The sequence below is a fragment of the Planococcus citri genome, chromosome 1 (genome assembly GCF_950023065.1).
Source record: "Planococcus citri chromosome 1, ihPlaCitr1.1, whole genome shotgun sequence".
Classification (NCBI taxonomy): domain Eukaryota; kingdom Metazoa; phylum Arthropoda; class Insecta; order Hemiptera; family Pseudococcidae; genus Planococcus; species Planococcus citri.
This window is the reverse complement of record NC_088677.1, coordinates 31,721,215-31,741,285: the sequence shown is the minus strand read 5'-3', so window position 1 is coordinate 31,741,285 and position 20,071 is coordinate 31,721,215. Positions and strand designations below refer to the sequence as shown.

Genomic DNA, 20,071 nt, shown 5'->3' with positions numbered 1-20,071 from the left:
CGAGGTGTCGAAAATATTTAAATTAATCTCATAATGCGAAGGTAATAAAGCGATGTAGGTCTGCTCGGTTCTCTCATTACAGATCAGATTATCAAGCTACGGCTTAATCTCTGAGTTCATTTCATACTTGGATGGAATTCGTTTCGAAAACAACCGAGTAGGTACTTATTTTTTTATTCGCGAATTTGATGAATTATGTCGAATTTCTTTTTTCTTGTTAAATAGAAGAAACACATGAAGAACAAAAATGAGCAAATAAAAAAAAGTTACATCAAGCTGTAAGTCTGATGATAAATTATAAATTTTTTTTACCTTATGTACGTTTTAATTATTAAGAAGTATGAAGAATAAAAGTCGAAATAAATATTCACAAAAATGAAAAATATATTCGAAAATTTAACACGCGCGAAAATGGAAAATCGTAAAAACCCTTGTAACTAAGCGTTTACCCGATATCGTTTAACATTCAGAAGCACCCCTGTGTTATCAAAACGTATCGCACGATGCTCGGAGCGTTTCGGCAAACGTCGTGGATGTTCGACACATCGTGAAGATAATACTTACCCCAAAAGTTCGAAAGCTCGAAATTAGATAATGTAAGTTTTCAAAATTCGTCTATTAATAACGGTACCTACCTAATACTTTCTTCGAATGAGTGCTACGTCACGGAAACTATTGCTTGTTAATGAACAGTTCATTGCTTTTAAATAACTTCCTTATGTATACCTATTTTACAAACATTTTAATACACGCGAACAATACGATGGTCTTTATATGTAATTATGTTTTTATTAGAGAAATGAAAGATTCTCAAAGGCTTGGTTAAAAAAATAATAATCTTTCACCCAAGAATGATGGCCTCACGAAGCTCGGAAGCTCCTTTGCGATCGGTCAAACCATAAGATGGGAGAAGCTGGTGGGTAAGATAAGGGAATCGACCTTTGGCCCAAATGACTAGTTTTAGTAATGTTCCTTCGAATGTCGAATATTCGAATAATTATCAGGTTTTTTATAAGAATTTGTGTGGTATTTTTAATGGAAAAAAATTGATACCAAAATTTGAGTAAAATTGAAGAAAATTTTATTTTTTGGGCGATGTTTCGCTTAAACATTGACATTTGCATGAGGCTTTGAAGCTACAAGATTTGCCATCACTCGAATTTTAAACAAAGAATTTGAGAGTAATAAAAATCTTCAAAAATTTTATTAACCAGTTTTAAAACAAAACAGGATAAGTAACTCTGTAAAAAATTGAAAAGTGCTGTTTTTTCATTTCTTTTTATATGTGGTTTTTTCAAGTGATTTGTAGTGATTTGAAATTTTAATCAAAAAAATGATCAAAAAGGTATATAAAAAAACGTGAATAAACAGTTCAAAAAATTTGAAACTATAGTTGCATCATACTCATTAGTCATTAAACTATTAAAGCTCAATCTTAAATGATATTTTAATGATAAGAGATGATGAAGAATTGTTTGGTTCTTGAAAAAATTATAAAATTTTGAATTCAAATGTTACCAGTTTTTCAATTTTTAAACTTCAAAATTTCAAACTCAGAGAGAATTTTTGAAACTTTTCAAATTTCCAACTGTAATTTTAACCATTAACTGAAATTTTAAGCTCAACTGGAAAAATTACCACCAAAAACTGTAACCTTAACCTTAACCATTAACCAAAAAAAATGATCATCAGTAACCATAACCTAAACCTTAACTGTAACTTTAAAAAATGAATAACCTTAACCGTAACCTTTAACCGAAATTTTGAACTTCTTGTTAAATTTTTAACTGTAACCTTGATCGGAAATATTTTCTTTTTTGGTTAACAAGCCTACAATTTTATCTTGATCTGCCTTGTGTACTATCCAGCACTCTGACACATACAGGAAGATGGAGAAGACTTGCATTTTTACAATTCTCAGCTTTGTGGCTTTCGTAAAAATGGACCAGTATAGGTACCAAAATTCAGCTTTCTACCTCACTTTTCCCAATGGAATCATGGAATGCTAATTTTCCTGGACTAAAAGTCCTGTACAACCTCTATACCATCAATCTCCAGTATTTCAGGTCTGTTCTTTTGCTCTCTATCGATTATCATTATTTTCATTTTTCCTTTGTTGACCCTCAGGCCTGCCTCATTGCTGGCTTCATCGATTTTCCTGAGCATTTCCTTCATCTCATCTGGTGTCTCTGTGAGCAGGGTTGTGTCATCCGCATGTCGTAAGTTTGAACATGCCTTTCCTCCAATTCTGACTCCCTTTTCCCAATCCTGTAGGGCAGTTCTCATAACCCATTCTCCATATCGATGGCTTGGTATAAATACCACGTTAAGTCCAAAATCCTAAATTTTTCAGGAGAACAAAAAAATGTTTAAAAATTAAAACATTCATATCTTGTTACTTGCAGTTTTAGATTGCATTATTATATTTTAGAGGTCTTAATGGTATGGCCTGATGATATTTTATAGGTTGATCAAATATAATTAGTTGATTAAAGTGCTTTGAAAGGACACACGAGGTTTCTAGAGACGACATACGAGATTTTCATCATACTTACATACGACTTACATCGTTTTTATCAAGGACTTATGAGGTTTTCAAATTTACAATTGATGAAATTCTTGTACTTACCTCGTATGTTGGACTTACGAGTTTATTAATGTTGGATTTTCACCGATTGAAGCGCTAGGGTGCGTTTTAGACTTACGAGGTTTTTAAATTCGGATTCCTCGTTTTTTTTTTTACTAAAAAAACCACAAAAAAAGAATTTTTGAAAAAACCTGGACTTACGAAGTTTTTATACCAAGCCATCGATATGCAATATGCATTGAAGAGAATTGGGCTGAGTATGCATCCCTGTCTTACTCCTTTTGCTGTATGGAAATGATTGGTGAGCTCTCTTTCAATTCTCATCTGTGCCACGTTGTCCTTATACAGACTCTCCATATTTTGTGAGAAGAAAAACATTTGGAATTGTGTTAAAAAATTCATAAAATAGGTACTGCAAACATTTCACAAAATACTGATCGATAAAATTTTCAAATTCAATAGCAAATTAGCAATAATTCACGTAAGAATTTTTAAACGTAACAAAAAGACGATGAGTTAAGTTTGCTCCAGGTTGACAAAGGAGTTTTTTTCAACGTTTAGTCAAACTCCGGACTCCCTTAGCTTCTTTCAACTTTTTTTTTTAATCATATTTTGCCATCATTCTCTTTGGAAATCAAAGATTCTCTCAATTTCGTCAAAACGATTATCTAAGTTACGCGTAATTTCCATAGGAAGGTAGCCAAATATAAAGATGTAGACGGAAACAAAAGTCTAATCCGATTAAAACTCTGATCTAAATCATATCTAAATTGGATCCGGTGAATGTCTGGATCGATGATCAGGTCTGATCCAATCAGGTCTCCCCTATTGGATCTGAATCTAATCAGGTTTGAACAGATCGAATCCGATCAAATTTCGAACTGACTAGATTAGTCAAGTCAAATAGGATCCATAATCTTTTTTCGCACGGGCTTACAGGAAAATCATGAAAAATTGTGTAAAAATTATACGGAATTTTTATTTTTTTAAATTGTTAGGTACTTACTTATTTTACATCACTCTACAACTTCTTATGATAAAATATCTTATCTTCAGCTATTTACTAAAGCTAAGTTCTTACAAGAAATGGGACCACTTCTGGTGAGTCATCGGTGCCAACTCAATAAATTAACTCTTATCAAGTGATTCAAAAAAAATCTTTACTCGATTAGTACTTTTCTAGTGCTTTGTCCATTTTCATAGAGCTTACTTTAAATACCCATCCGAAATGAAAACTGAACGTAAAAACTCTCATTTAAAAATACAAATAACGAACTGCTGATAATCTTGTAGCATTTTAGGCGTTGATAACCCATCGTCCGGCTACCCTGCAATATCGCTTAATAAAAATGATGCATCCTAAACTTGTGTCGAATTGGCAAACAGATCTTCTGCCAATGCGTTAAAAACCATATAAATCAGAATAAGCTGTCTGCAAGAGCGCATCAATGAAAAAAGAAAAACTACCCACTACCCAGCAGACGACTACGAAGAAGATACACTGAGCGCCAGCGGAAGCTCAAGTCGACGTTTACTCTTTAACGTTATATAGGTGGTATTTTAAATTCCTAAGGCGCACGTAAATAACGTTATACCGCACTATTCACAGTAAACGAAATTTAAACTCCGTAATAACGCAACTTTTTAAACTATATTTTCCAATATATAAAACGTAAAGGTAATATTTCATATATTCGCACAGGTTTCCTATTTTTTTCTTTGTTATTTTCATACGTGAATTTTTTTTAACAGAATTCATTTTTTCATCAGTCACTATCAGTTTAATTTCCCTGGAGGAGCACTGTTGGCATTTTTCAATAAAATTGCTTCTCGCATTTCGACAAAATTATTAACGTTTAAAACTGAATACCGGGCTGAAAAAGTGCGTTTGAACTTGCGAGATGCGCTTTTCTCTCCGCAAGAAATTAATATCTATGCCTTACGTGTGTGTAGTACGATGAGACATATTCGATGCAGTTTTATTCGTCAATTTGTTTTTCAGTTTACATAGTATATACAGGTGAAATGGGCCTGGTTAAGAGCACTTTTGTGCTGAAATAGGTCTCTGAAATCGATTGTGACCATTCCCGAAGGATGTCGTACATATCTAATTAAAATTTTGGTCAAATTCGAGTCCACCATTTACCATTTTCTCCAGTTTTCAAGCAGAATTTCCACAAAAATGGAAAATGTGTATATCGCGCGTAATATTCCACCAGTGGCTGTAAAAAAAATGAATCACCAAAAATTTTAAAAATCTTTTCGTAAAAAGAAACGAATATTTGGCCTCAAAAAGATTACAGCGAAAAGGGCGCCTTTATCAGTTTAATAATTCGTTTAAAATTTTCATTATCAACACGTAAAATAACTATAACGCTTTCGGACACTTTTATCTTTGGTTAAGATCGTTGTATCTTAAAGTTGAAAGTGTTGACCTGGATCCCTTAAGCGTTAATACTTCGCCTTGATTTTACAATATTAAGAACGGAAAATAAACTTGGTCCAGAACTTTCTAATGAACTATTGAAGTTGAGAGAGACACGCGATACATTTCTCTCATTCTTTCTTTCTCGGCTCTTCGTCACAAGAAAAGAAGAAAAAAAACTTTTAAATTTTCAAGGACGCGGAATAGTTTTCTTTTTGGTATTTTTTTAATGTTTTTCTTTTTTTTTCGTCGTTGCTCATTTCAGAAAGTTTCCCCTAACTTAATTACTACTAAATGCTTGAAAAAAAAAAAACTTAGACCTAGTGATGCATTTGGTCGTTAATTTTTTTTTACTTTAAATTAGTTCTCAATTAATAACTTTTTTCGAAATTTTATTTGCAGTTGGTAGGTAAGTAAATAAAATGAGTAGGCGTAGGTGCTTGTTTTCAAGCATTGTCGAGATATTTTTTCAATTTTAATAACAATAAAGATGGAAACAATTGTAACAATTCAACTTCGTCATTCGCAACTTTAATAAGTCCCACCAGAATGATATGGTACTTTGTGTAGTGTAGTATTTTCGTTGCCTTACGTCCTTCGTATGTGCGATAATTAAATGATACCTACCTCCGTATTTTAGTATTGCAATCATAATTAGTCCTTTAACGCTACACTCCTACGCAATAGTAGGTATACGCTTTTCATTATTTGAATCCCAGAAGAATCATATAGGTATAGAGTGTACGCCTGAGGCGATAAATTCAAAGACCAAATGTTAATTTAGAGAAAAGTCGGTCTCAAAAATCTACATTTCATTAGCTCCATTTAAATCATTCAGCACACGTAAAGATTAACTTTCCACAAAAATATTTTCTACTCGTTTCGTTGAATTTTTTTATGCGTATTATGAAGAGGGAACACTTCTGTGTCGAAGAAAAAAAAGGGAAGACGAGATAAAAAAAAATTATTCCACCGGATTTTTATTGATAACGTATCTTGCCTGTGACTTGTGAGATCATGTTACCACTAACACTTGAACGTGATTTCGTCTCAATTATATTTACTGATATAGGTAGTACATAGCTACTTATCGTTTGTTTTCCATGAAAAAACGTGCTGCATGAGCGAGAAACATTGCATTAATCAAATAAAAATATGAACAAATAAAGTTCCTAAGACTCTGTTCGCAAAATAATAATATCTATAGGTACCTAAAAATTCACATAAACAACACATTAGCTCATTTTTAGTCTCAAATCAATGGTAAAATAGGTACACAAAACCGAAAACCTTGCCCATGAAATCAAGTCATTTATTATACAATGTGTACCTAACCCATACACAAAGTGGTTCCATAGTGTTGTAGGTCAGAAACTTGTTTAAATGGTAAAAATTAACGTAGTAGTAGGTAAGTATTTTACCCTAAAGCGATAAATATAAGTTCTACTACATTCTTACAGGTGAATGAATTCTTATTTCTTGTTATAGTTACCTATCTATAAACCGTTATAGTTTTTTTTGAAGGTCTTCGTCTTCGCAGCATTCTTATCGATGCGGAAAATAAAATTGTTTCCAAAGTTACACCTTTATTTTTATAAGATTCGAAACGTTTCGATTGAAATTTGAATTCGTTTTATAGGCTTTCGTTTTCGTTCATCGTTTCACATTGAGGGAAGAAGCGAAAATTAGCTGATTTTGTTTGGCATGTCGTCAAGTATAAAAGTAAGTGTATACTATACTTAGACTTACCTAATATTTCTACCCGAGTAGGTACCTACTTTATAGGTTGAGTAATTTTAAAATAAACGAAAAATGGAAAATTGCCTTTAAAAAACTCGTGTAAATATCAATTTGAGATTTTTACGAGAAAAATTATTTTAACAGCTGATTTTGAAATTTTTTGATCGTGGAACATTACTTAATCTGATTTCACAATGTGCATAAAATGACACCGTGTAGTGGTGCAGAATGACTGATGCAAGTATTATAGCTCATTATAACCCTCAAAATTTTATTCGTGGACCTAATACCTATTTCAAAAATTATAAAAATTAGCCAGATGGACAACAAATCCATTTTAGAAATTAGATGTTTATATTTGAGGGTAACGACCTTTGATTTGTTCAATTTTTCAAGTTCAAATCACCAAGCATGGGAAGTTTGAATTTCAGGAAAACTTGAAACACCCTTCCCTAATTCTTCTTCGAGGGCAAAATTATTAAAGTCGAATAACTCTCTCTCCCTCTTCCTCGCCACACTCGATTCGACGGTGAACGCAAATTAGCCTCTTTGAATACTTAATCTTATTTAAACACGTACTCGTACAAACAATACAACATCGAAATTTTCGCAAAAGAGGAGTCCCGATAAGGCCATTCTTTGGCCCCCTGACAGTTATCGACTAGACCACTTTTAAAATGTTGCAATAAATATCCAAAACACGAATCGGTGGTTGGTTAATCCAAAATGACAATTTTTTGGGCTCCAGGGGTTCCCAAAGTTGTGATTACAAAAGGAATTTTGGGAACCACTGAGTATTATTTTCAAAAACTTTTTTAGGGTAAAATATCTGTTTGAACTCGATAAACGTTATGCGAGGTGATTTTCCTATTTTCAATCCTCGGGGGCAGAAATTGGGGGGTTTTGATTTGTGGAAAATTTTGGAACCACCATTTTGAACCTACCCCTTTGAGCCCCCCTAAAAAGCTTTTTACAGTTTATTAGTATCTGAAAGACCTTCATCCTACCAAATTTTGAGCTCAATAAAATTTTCTGCTCGTACTCATAAATCCAGTTTTCCATTTTTTTCGCAATTTCGAAATTTTGGGAACCCCTGGGAAACTAGAAACCTACGATTTGCGCCAAACGTAACGTTTGGGGTGTATATTCAATTCTCTTGATGAAAAAGTTTAATTAACCTCCCTGTATATTCGTAATTTTGAACCCTTTTTTTAGAGTCCCCCACTTTAGGCACCCCTAAAAAAGGTGTTTAAGCAGACCTTTTTCAAATAAATTGAAGAATTTACATTTTAACCACACTGGCAAGTGCTCGATGATTTTTCATTTGATTTTTCCTGTAACTTTCAAAATTAAGCTTTTTTGGGCCAAATTCTGAGATTTTACTTCGTTGAAATCGTGAAAACGTGATTTTGGCGTTTTTTCTAAGAGTAAAATATCAGAAAATTCTAAAACTTCAACTTTCACATAAAAAGTTAAATTTCCAAAATAAAAAAAAAAAATTATCTTATCTCAGATTTAAAGCTCCTCAAAACTGCGCAAACACATTTACTCCAACTTGAGTTGAATTTATTTTACAATGCTCCAAAGCTGGGTATTAAAATAAGAAATTTGACTGGTGATTTGTCTTGACTGAGAAGCTTAGACCAATTCCTTCAGAAAAGAACTTATGGTCATTTTTTCAGTATTTTAGGTAGGTAAGTATTGTAAAATCTTGAACAAAAAACTCGTAAAATGAAAATAATATTGATTTATCAACTTTTCGAGGAAAAAATTGTAGGTACTTACGATCATTAAATTTGTTATCTAAATTGCCCTCTAATTTTTAAATTTTCTGGAAACGATACCATAATATAGTAATCTCCCTGCAATTGAAATAACTTAGCTACCTATTGCTGATTTTCATAGAAATTACATAGAAACTAACTTTTTTTTTTTGAAGCAGGTGTCAAGCGGTTAAAATGTATGGGAGCAAGCTGGCACGCGACAGAAGGAGCACGAGCAAATAAACCTGTTTGTATTGAAGAATTGAAATATGTGGGTAAGTTCTCCACTCGCGCGTAGATGTGTAGGTACTTTTACGACCCAATATTAAATGACAGCTAAGACGAAATCATATGCATTTCAATAAATTGCAAATGAAAATATTGTGCTTGAGCCAAAAAAAAAAAAAAAAATTAGTGAAATTTAATGCAAAAGCAGAAAAATTTTAATACCAGCTTGATATTCTGTGGATATCAGGTACCTCACTTTAAAAACAAGCAATAGTAGGTATAGCCTACCATAATATTTCCAACGATTGTTTTTTTGAAAACAAAATCGTTCGATAAATAGGTAACCTAGATCGATTTTTAATAAACATCAGAAATCTAATTTTTACGCATTCATTCGTGAACTGTTTATAATACCTAATGTTGTTTACAAAATAATTCAAGTTTATTGATCGTCATCGTACAATATATGTACGTACACATTTACATTATTTTAATTTAATACACATATAGGTAACGGTACCTAATTGATACAGTTAGATAGGTACACGCAGTGTAACTTGGGCCTCCTTTTAAGCCATCTGAAATTTTAAATTGATAATTGCACAGCAATGCAAAATTTTCATTTACCCTGCATGTTTGAATCTGGCTAATTAGTAATTAGTAATTTCACCATCTCGTCATACGAGTAAAAAGACTCTAGTAGTACGAGTACATGTAGTTTAGCTCTAGTGTTTTCGACTATGTACGCTTCTGCTATTAAGAATAATACGAGTTAGCCTCAACGGATGTAGCAGATGTTTTAATTCAAAATAACGTATCGAGTTGGGGTCTTTTTCAATTTCAAACCTCGTGGATTACGTTTATGTACGTTAATACTTACCTGAAAATATGTTTCGCAGTAAAATCAACATAAACTTTTACCAATGCTGTGCGACGCGAGTGAAGTTTATTTTTTAAACGCGTGATTAAAGTTTCAATTAGAATGTTTTAATGAATGACATGACACCGACTTGAATCATCGCTTAATTCATCTCGAAAGTAAGTAAAATAGTCTTCCTATGTAAAAGTTTTGTTGCCAATTTTTAGTCGTTATTTTCATTTGATTTGAATAGAATAAAGCGCTGTTTTTAACGGCGTTTAGAGTAGGTAGATGATATTCTTTTGTACATCCCCTCCGTTTCGTTCTCCATGAGAAAATAAACAAATCACGTTGCATGATCATTAAAAAAAAAAAAAAAAAAAAAAAGTTAAATAGGCATCTTAACTACCTGAAAATAATAATATAAATTAAAATTATTCTTACAATTACTTATCTATCAAGTTTTTTTCTTCTTTTAGTATGTTACGTAGGTACCTCTATACCTACTTACATTTTTTTTTTTTTCAATTCAAGAAAATATCTTCTTTAGTTTGATAAAAATTTCAAGTCGACTCATTTGAAATTACACTTTTACATTTTTAACAATTCGTGTTATTTTTTCCCTCCTACCCAAATCGTACAATATTTGTTCGCTGTTGAACTCGAACCCATTTAATAAATTCTAGTTTCTTTGCAATTGAAAGAAAATTCGACGAGTAAAAACATACACTAAAGTAAAACACAAAAATCAAAACGTCGTTAGTATAAAAGTACGAAGAGAAGAGTATCAACAAGGGTAGTCTACGATGAAACATTCATTTAAAAGTTAAAAGTTGGCTTGATGACCGGAAAAGTATAACTTCTTGATGAAGACTCGACCAAACTTCTCCTCTACAATTCTAAAATAGTGCTTTAAACAACCGATCAAGTGAAATAGATTTACAAATACTATCAAACCATTCCTCGATACTCTTTATGTATCGTACAGTAGCCAGAAACTTTCCACGTGCTTGGAAGAATAAAAAGGAAAATTTTTAATAACTATTAGAACGATGATTATGTGCATAGAAATTGGAATCGCGTTAAATAAACTTTTCAATCGAAATGAGGTTTGCTGCTGAGTATATGAATTTTAGAAATCTTTACCAATTTATATCAAGTAATATTCTGGTGTTTTTTTTTGTTTTGTTTTTTTTTTCGAAAAGTTGTTTATATTTTATAAGTAGATAGGTACCTATTAAGTAACTGCAACAAATCATACTCGTAGAAACATGAGAAACAGATTTAAAATTTTTAAAAATGAAATAATGAAGTTTTATTGGTGGTGATTTTCCAAATCTTGTTTAATTTCAGGAATCTACGAAGTAAATAATATTAAAATTACGCGTAATAATTGAATTAAACCACGTTAACTATAAAAATAACTTAATCTGATGAAATCAAACATACTTAAGTATTTAATACAATATCAAGTTAATACACTATAGATAGGTAGGCAGGCACCTACTTAGTTGCATATACATATAATCAACTTCTTTCACATATGTAATAATAGAACAATCACAAAGTTCCGAACAAAAGTTTCAATCGTTTCTAAAACCTATGGATTTTTTTTTCAGAAAAAAAGCATAATATTTCGCAAATTTATAATAATCGAAAACAAATACTAATATGTTTAATTTTTTATTATTATTACATTGAAAAAAAAAGTATTTATTCTACGCATTATTAAAAAGCCTTCGCAATTGCCAATAAAAATACAAAAACCGATCTAGAATTTTATTCGCAAACAGTTGAATCGAAATAGTTTAAACGAAACCGCGATAATGACTCATTTTAAATACCAGCTCAACATATGATTGAATAATAAATAATGTGGCAAATGCTACTCGCACGTTGATTTATTTACTCGTGTATAGTGGGGAAGCAGAAAATTTGACCGACTAGAACCTATTCGCTGGACATTTTGTCAAGATTTTTCATTTCGTGTTGACATAATTATACGTTTAAGCGGTATTAATTGTTTTTCTAAATGCGAAGCTATTAGAGTGCCGAAGTATTTTTGTTTTTAATTTTTTTTCTCGATAGTATTCTATTGAAAGACCGGTTTTCGAGATCATGGGTGAGTAAAAATTTTATATACTTTGGAGTTTGGAGAATTGATGAATGTTTGTGGGTCTGCCTTAATTAATAAATCATATTTTGTACCTATTCATCTAAGCAAGTTCAGGTAGGTAGATCTGCTAACTTGGATTAAATATTCGAAAACTTATTACATTATCAATGATTGCTCAGTGTTTAATTATTAATCTGTCGATACAAATCAAATAATATGGTTTCATTATTTTTTTTCAATTATAATACCTACTTACTAACTTACTTGTTTGATAATCGTAAAGAAGGTAGTGCTATCGTGAATTAACAAATCAGCACATAAAAAACATTCAAGAGGAATTATAAACAAAAAAATATATAATAATAACTAATAAGAATTATGGCATAAAACATGCAAGACTTGAGAATTACCTAACGCGGTTTTTTGCAAAAATGTTCGGAAAAAATTCTGTTCGTTTCGTTAAAATTACGTTGCACTTTTATTACTTATAGTATCACTGCCACAAAGCTTAAGTTTTATAAAATGTTTAGAGATTGCAAATTTTACGTTGAAATGTAAGTATTAGGTACTTATCACGTCAGTCATATTAAAATACCTTACCTACCTATTTAGTAACGTGATTAGTTTTTATTTGTAGATGAAACATTCGTCATAGCAGTACTGCGATTTGTTGGTATGAATAATAATCGTTATCTGTTCTCTAGTGGGTTTTACGTAGGTATTTTACATTTGTTTCCGAGCAACGAGTGATATCAGATGTAATTACATAAGTACTTAATTAGGCGTCTAATTTGGACCTAAACGTACATCAAATATGATCAAATAGGTAACTTTATTAAGGAACTAGCACTTTTTTTTTTTTTTTTTAATAATCATTCGCGTTATCTGCTACTCTGGTAAGTAGGTAAAATACATACTTACCTATGCAATGTTGCATACATGATTTAGGTAAATTTAATTTTCAACTATCCATCTTATCAATTTAGCAAAAATGAAATAGGTGGATTGTCTTGCACACTTTGAACTTGGATAAAATGATTAATATTTGCTAATTAAGCATCAATTTCTGCTTTTAATTAACTTTCAGATCAAAGTTTCGTTTTGCTATAAAATTTTATACCATTTTAAGAAAGTTATATATTATATTTTTGAAAGGAAGAAGGGGGAGGGGATGAGGAAAATAATGACCAGAAAACAAAGCAACATTACATTCAAGTAGAGTGACACTAGGTATTTTAGCTGAAGTTTCAAACTATCTCAAGGGCAAAAAATTGAAAGAAATATGGGTAGTTGAAACTAAATGAATACAAAAATGATGAACAAATTTTTGTTGAAGTTATCAACTGTCGAAAAATGTACGTGTTTTAATTTGATAAAAATAATTATTTTGATGGTAGAGCTTATTACCTAGAACGTAGCAATTTTTTTAAATTTAGATTTCAAACAACCAATCACTATTGTTAAAACTAAAATTGAATTATCGTAATAGAGATATGTATCAATATCATCGTCTGATATTATTTTTCTCTCTTATCAGTTGTGCTCCCTTCCTGGTTAAATACCATCAACATGACAGTTATAACGATGGTAAAATAATTGGTTAATTTCAAAAGATAAGGAAATAGATTTACATTTTTCACGCCCACTAAAAATTTTATATTATTGAAAAAATACAAAAAAAAACACATTCAAATTACCTACTTAGGATTAATAATGAAAAAAAATCAGGAAAGATTTTTAGTCGGTCCTCGCATTCCTAGCTAAAATTATGTCAAAAAATTACTTTCTGACGTTTTATCTGATGGAGGAAATCCTGCAGAGTTCCGACTAAATGATATTTCATAATCCAGTTCCAAAGTAAAAAAAAAACACGTATCCATGATTTAAAACTTTCCATGGAAAAGATAACTTTGCATCCATTTTTTTTTCTTCGAATTGAAGTAGGCAAGTAAAATTTCCCCCATTTTTCATGGTTAAAAAATCATTAATTTTACAAAAGGTTGTACAGACACTGTTGTTAAGCATGAGTATCGAAAGTCTAGAAAAAAATAAATCAAATTCGAACTCAGCACCTTCAAATTGATAACAATCAATATGCCACTCACTTTTAGAATTTTTCGGAATTTCGATCAAAATTTGAGAATTTTGTATCCATCTATTCATGCATCATTTAAAAAAATTAATCATTACATACACCTATCCTGTCTACAAAATAACGAATGAAACATTTTTCCATTGATTTTATTATACGATTTTCAGACAGAAGTTACCTGCTTACTTATTTGAATATGATCATTTTTTTGGAGAGGGGTTTAAGAGAAATCTTTTTTGTGCTTTACGAAATAAACAATCTCACGATATATTCAATACTTATTTTTACTTTAACGTAGGAAATTCCAGCAGTCATAGATAAAGATATAGAGTATAAAACCAGTGGGAATTACTCGGTCATACGGTTTTAGCGAGGTACCTATACCTAAATGCTAAATCGACTAATATTATCGAAATACACATCAAGTTTGAGGTTCCTTCCATTTACGTAAAGCTACAGTCGAGTTCTCCACTTCCCAACTCAACTGTATAGTAGAGGTATCTACATATAATGTTTTTCAACTGGAGTATAAATAGGTATCTACACGAGCGGTTGAGCAAAGTTTTCTAATTATGCATCAGGCTTAGTGTAGGTATGTGTAAATCTAAAAAAACAGACGTGGCGTATAATTCTAACAGAATCTTAATAATGCATAAAATCCTTCATGATTATAAAGTTTCAGCAGACATATATAACGCGAAAAGACTGCGCGCCGATATCAACTTCTAAATTATCGCGCAGATAGTCTGAATTTCTCCACAAGGGACAGTTCACTTCTGTGGATAGGCGGTAATTCCATTTTGAATAAGACAATTCAATTCACGTCTGGGAATTGAGTTCTTAATGTATAAAGCCGTAAATAAATTACATGTTTACAATGGACATGATATTTTACTTTTCTGCGACCAGATTAACTTCTGTTACCCGGCAAAAGAAAACTTTTAACCAACTGAAAAGTCGTTTTGAGTTCGTACTCATTGCTCAAAGCTTATAAATTCGTTGTGTCACGTTCTAGAATTAAAGTCAAAAACATGTTTACAACAACTTTCCATTGGTAAATACTGGAAATCGGAAAATATATTAAGATCAACTCGATTTAACGTTTCACTTTCACAGTAGGTACCTACTACCTACTACCTACTACCTACCTAGCTTTTGCACGTGAAAACATTGGATTTTAAATTTTACTGACTTTTCAGTTCAGTTGCAGCTTAATTGACAGTCTATAATACCTTCCTACGCGTGTATTAGATATTCAAAGTTGGATTCGTCGATGTTCTAAGTAGATAGTAAACTTATTATTTTTTTAAATAATAAACTTATTTTTAGGCTGGGACCTTGGAGGTTACCTAGTTCTAAATAAGTAAATAAATAAATAAATAAATAAATAAATAAATAAGTACCCAAGTACTTATCTAATCTTTAAAAAAAAAAAAAAAAAACACCAAATGTACCTATACGAGTATTACATTATTTTTTTCACATTTGATTGAGTAAAATCAAACACTCAACCCACACATTTAATATGTATTTGGGTACTTATACCTATTGCAATTTCTCAACCCCATCACTAAATTTGCCCAAAATTCAATCCAGTTATATTTTCGTCACTAACGTACACGAATGTCTAAACAGAAAGGGTCATAGCTATATTGAAGCTTCTTCATGCCGAAGCGAGTTTTCATTGTTTGGTATTATCCGCTTATCTTAAAAGCTGTTTTGAAAAGCTTTTTGCATTCAATAAAGACTTCGTACCGGAAAGTAAAAGTTGAGTTTTTACAGTTACAAAGAAGTTCGCAAGTCCAAAAAGTATCCATGAAATCATAAATCAAACCCTGAAATGTGAATGATCGTCCAGCCTATTTTGTTTTTTCATCGCTTTTAATGGATGTAAAAATGTTTTAAGAAATTTACTTCCTATCAGAACTGAATGGAGTGGTGAAAAAGGAAGGGGAAAAAATCAACTTCTCTCATTGAAAAAGCTACGTAACGTCATAGGCACTTTAATTTTTACACCACCTGCACATTCGTGTTCGAAACACATGTGCTTATACTCTGTCTGTTAAACTTTCTCACCAATCATAATTTATTTTAATGCAAACATGAAACAGAACTATTTCGTCTTTCTTGCCAGAAAGATGCACTGTATTAAGTAGGAAGGAGAAGGGATTCAGGTCACTCACCCCGTTGTACATTATACTTATTGGTTGTTACTTATGTTTTAAAAATAATTTCAAATCATTTCCGAGCAGTTTAAAATTTTCACTCCATAATATGCAAAGGAAATCGTTGCTGTTTCCTACACTGACGTCGCCACTGTTTAATTTCAGAATAATTTAAATTCACTATGAAATTGTACGCAATACGCAATCAACGCTTAAGAATGTCTGTCCAATAGTAGGCCACCATTTATGGCACATTTTAAAGTGTTTTCGAATTCGAAAGGAAACATTTAATATTTTCTTCGTACACGTTTGTCTCCGTAAAAGGAACGCTAATCGTGATAATATTTGTCTGTATATTGACGATTGAAATTTTATTATTCATATCAGTCAGTGACTATTTCAGAAAGTTACCTACCTATCTATAAACAATGAAGAATATGAAGAAGGCGTGACCGAAAGGAATAATTATGCTCCAATACTCGATATAAACCGTTAACGAATAAATTGCACAGATTACTTAGACCGCTAGGCTTTAAAATGCGTGATTACTTAGATAAAAATTCAACTTCTTGCCGTTTAATGATGATTATTACGCGCGAGTAACGTGAAACATTTTCCCGCATTTTTTCCAGAGCTTGGAGTTGAAAAAAAAACGGAAGCGTTGATTGTATTCAGCGCAAACAAGCAATTATAATATTCCCTGTGGGCACGTTTGGCACTCAGGACGCAATGCCAGCGTAAAAGTGCCAAAATGTGACACTTTAGTGTCACATTTTGGCACTCAGTGTCAAATTTTGGCACTCAGTGTCATATTTTGGCACTCGGTGTCATATTTTGGCACTCGGTGTCATATTTGGACACTGGCACTGGCACTCAGTGTCATATCGTGACACTGGAGTATCAGGCACGGGCACTCAGTGTCATATTCTGACACTGGCACTGGCACTCAGTGTCATATCGTGACACTGGAGTGTCAGGCGACGGCACTCGAGTGTAAAATGTTGGCACTGGAATTTACCTTTCAAGTTCTTACACTCGTAAATCGGTACCATTGTTATTATTGTTGTACCTACAATTTTTACTAAGTTTCTAATTAAAAAAACAAAACAAAGGACAAATTTTTTTTGGTTTTATAAAACTTTGCTTAAACACTAAAAATTAAAAAAATCGCAAAATTTTCAATTTTTTTTGAATTGAATTTTGATTTAAAGTTGAGTTTAAAAAATTTATGCATGAAAAGTTTGAAATTGAGTTTGTTGATACGAGTAGGTACATTTTTTTTTGGTATGCGTTTGAGTGGTTTAATTATTACCTTAAAATGAATGAGACTGGTGAGTGGTTTTGGAGAAAATGACCCAGTTCTAAAAGATAAGTATTCAAGATTTTGCGTCGATCTAGGCCATAGCCTTCAAAATTCATTAGCACTTTTAGTGTTCCATAGGGCGATTGGAAATTTTCAAATATATTTTTGGGTAAATTCGTATTTTGATAATTTTTTCTTCGCCAATATTTCGCATTAATTAGGTAGGTATATCAATACAACATTGAAAGGCATTATTCCTGAAACTGGGGAAATATTAGATAAAAAATATAAAAAAATTGATAGGAAATCAGATGTTTTTTTTTCGAAATGTTTTTCAAAGTTGGCGATATTATAAGTACCTAGGGATATTTTTTTGCAAATTTTTAATCGCTCAGAAGAAATAAATGGCCTAGATCGACTCAGAATCTCAAATACTATCTTTTGAAACCGGACTATTTTTCCTAAAACAGGTTGGGTTAGGGGCAAAGTATTTTCAATTTTTCATAGCATTTTTACAAATTTTCAAACGATTTTCTCAAAGTTTTGCTAAATTTTAACGATTTTTCATTGATTTATCTACTTATAAAAAGTTGAATAATTTTCGGAGTATTATTTTTATGCAATCTCAAAAGAAGTTTCGTGAAGTTTTCTATGGGAGCTGATCACATTTTGTTAATTTTTAATGATCTACAAGCGATTTTTCAGAGATTCTGTCCAAATCTCGAGACTTCTCATTGAATTGCAGAAGTTAATTATTATAGGTAATGGCTTCTTAGGTAAGGATTGACAGTTGATCCACAAAAACCGGCATCACAATGAATTTGTATACTATAAGAGGCATCTTTTCATTCTTCCTCTTATATACATAGACCGGTTGGGTATCAGGATCATTAATGCTACAGAGTAACACAGTTGTAACTCATAATACATTACATATGTATAGTGTAGCAGTCATTCGTTTCGATTTTTTGACGACGTGTTTTACTCAATAATTTTTTCCCTATTGAAAATCATCAAAATTTACCTCAAGCTTATGGGTACTTATATGATTGTGCGCGTGTAGTTATTAAAATGTTCTTTTTCGTCTTTTGTAGAAATGGCATCTGAAAATTTCAAGGCCAAAGATATTGGCCTAAAAGCGCAGAAGAAATTGTTGGGCCATATGAGTAATAAGACCGCCGTAAAAATGTTCATCGACGACAGATCTGCAGCCGTTTTAGATAATACTTATCGATTATTCAAGCAATATGTAAGTAGTACCTACTTATACCTACTTACTCCCACTCATTCACATTCATTTATTACTTTTGTATTTCCTATTTTAATAAACTGGTAATATGAAAATCAAAAAGAACATGCTGCAATTTTTTTTATTTTACTTGCAATGTTGTGCTGAATACCTACCTACCTATCTAACGTTAATTTTCATTTTTAAAAAAAAATAAAATCTCTGTTTTGTGATTGGTCTTGTCTTATGTTAAATTATATACCTACTCTTTTTTTTTTGGAAAATACGATCTTTTCAAAAATTACGGATTAGTTTAAAAATAGCTCAAAAAAAGTTCATACTTATATAGGTACCTTCATAAACATGATTTAATCACTATTCGACATTTTTAACTTCATGATTGTTCATTTATTTGTTCTCATAATCAAAATATTAAATAGCTGTGTACTTACCTACTTAAATTCTAATTAATTTTTTATATCGTTTAATTTGGTTGTATTGGTATAACATTTTATTGACCGAAAAATTAAATTTTTCAGACTACCAGTAAAAAGGAAGCCGAAAAACTAATGAAATGTATCATAAAAACAATAATAAAAATTGGAATCTTATACCGCAACAATCAATTCAACAACGAAGAAATCCAAATAGCGACAAAACTACGATGCAATTTCCAAAAACTAGTCATGACCATTGCTAGTTTTTACGAATTGGAGTATAGTTATGATCATTCTTATCTGACGCTGATTTTCAAAGATTTGCATAATAATTTGACTTTACTGGTGAAGAATCATTTAACGGAGAAATCATTGAATAGAATAAATCACGTGTTTCAATTTTGTATAAAAAAAGAATTTTCGGATGCGATTTTCAGCAAGCAGTCGTCGCATCGTGAAACATTAGGAAAAATTGTCAGCGATTTGAATCACGTTATCGAAGAAGATAGTAACTGATGATTCAAAATCTACTGCGTTTGTTTGTAAATAAATGTAAATTATTTTCTTGTACATAAGTATATAATTTTCAAAAAAATCATCGCAATATGTTACCACGTGAAATTATTTTCAATTTTAGGCAATAAAATTTATTCTTTCAAAGTCTATCTAATATTACACGAATTTCTATTCTTATGCTACACTGCTAACTTGCTAAGTACAGAAAAATTTCTATCCGTTTTTTAACTCACTTTACATGTAGCATGTAGCGATTGAAGGTAGGTACCTAGTACCTACGTAAGTATTTATATTGGACCTACAATACTATTCCCAAAAAAGATCAAGATGTATTTTCATTTTTCAATCGCAGGAAATCATCATTAAAGGAGCCTAACAGCACATTTTACATATCGAATTTTGAAAAAAAAAAATCAATCGTGATTGTGGAAATGAATAGCAGCGGTATAATAAAAATGAAAACTGAACAAATTTTGTTATTTGAGTATACGGATTTGAACCTCCCGAATACCTAGGTTCAAAATTGAAACACGTAACATTCGTCAACTCTTCGAATCTGAAAATTAAATACAAATAAATACATATGAAGGTAGGTGAGTAATTAATTGCCAA

General features: G+C 31.4%; 2 protein-coding genes across 8 annotated transcripts in view; one reads left to right on the top strand and one right to left on the bottom strand.

Moving 5' to 3' along the window:
- dpr14 (defective proboscis extension response 14) overlaps positions 1–455 on the bottom strand; it is a 290,318-nt gene extending 289,863 nt beyond the window's left edge. For both annotated transcript variants that reach the window (XM_065343825.1, XM_065343823.1), the window contains exon 1: positions 313–455. The gene's annotated coding sequence lies outside the window, so the exon portion shown is untranslated. The remainder of the gene's footprint in view (positions 1–312) is intronic.
- A 5,833-nt stretch (positions 456–6,288) lies between these two features.
- sigmar (Tumor necrosis factor alpha-induced protein 8-like protein sigmar) lies at positions 6,289–19,608 on the top strand. 6 transcript variants are annotated; one of them, XM_065343796.1, is made up of 5 exons: positions 6,289–6,420; positions 6,652–6,734; positions 8,695–8,790; positions 18,373–18,527; positions 19,046–19,608. In XM_065343796.1, the coding sequence occupies exons 3-5, from the start codon at positions 8,715–8,717 to the stop codon at positions 19,457–19,459; spliced, it is 645 nt and encodes a 214-aa protein (XP_065199868.1). In that variant the 5' UTR covers positions 6,289–6,420; positions 6,652–6,734; positions 8,695–8,714; the 3' UTR covers positions 19,460–19,608. The 6 variants fall into 6 exon arrangements, with proteins under 6 accessions (XP_065199868.1, XP_065199866.1, XP_065199870.1 ...); XM_065343794.1 differs by having other exon boundaries at positions 8,692–8,790; XM_065343798.1 differs by lacking the exons at positions 6,289–6,420; positions 6,652–6,734; positions 8,695–8,790 and adding an exon at positions 9,415–9,781.
- Positions 19,609–20,071: the final 463 nt, after the last annotated feature.

Bases quoted from the DNA above. Each gene is read 5' to 3' on its own strand.
- sigmar (XM_065343796.1), top strand. From the start codon at position 8,715: ATGGGAGCAAGCTGGCACGCGACAGAAGGAGCACGAGCAAATAAACCT. The intron at 8,791-18,372 runs GTAAGTTCTCCA...CGTCTTTTGTAG, and splicing joins TGAAGAATTGAAATATGTGG to AAATGGCATCTGAAAATTTC. The intron at 18,528-19,045 runs GTAAGTAGTACC...TAAATTTTTCAG, and splicing joins ATCGATTATTCAAGCAATAT to ACTACCAGTAAAAAGGAAGC.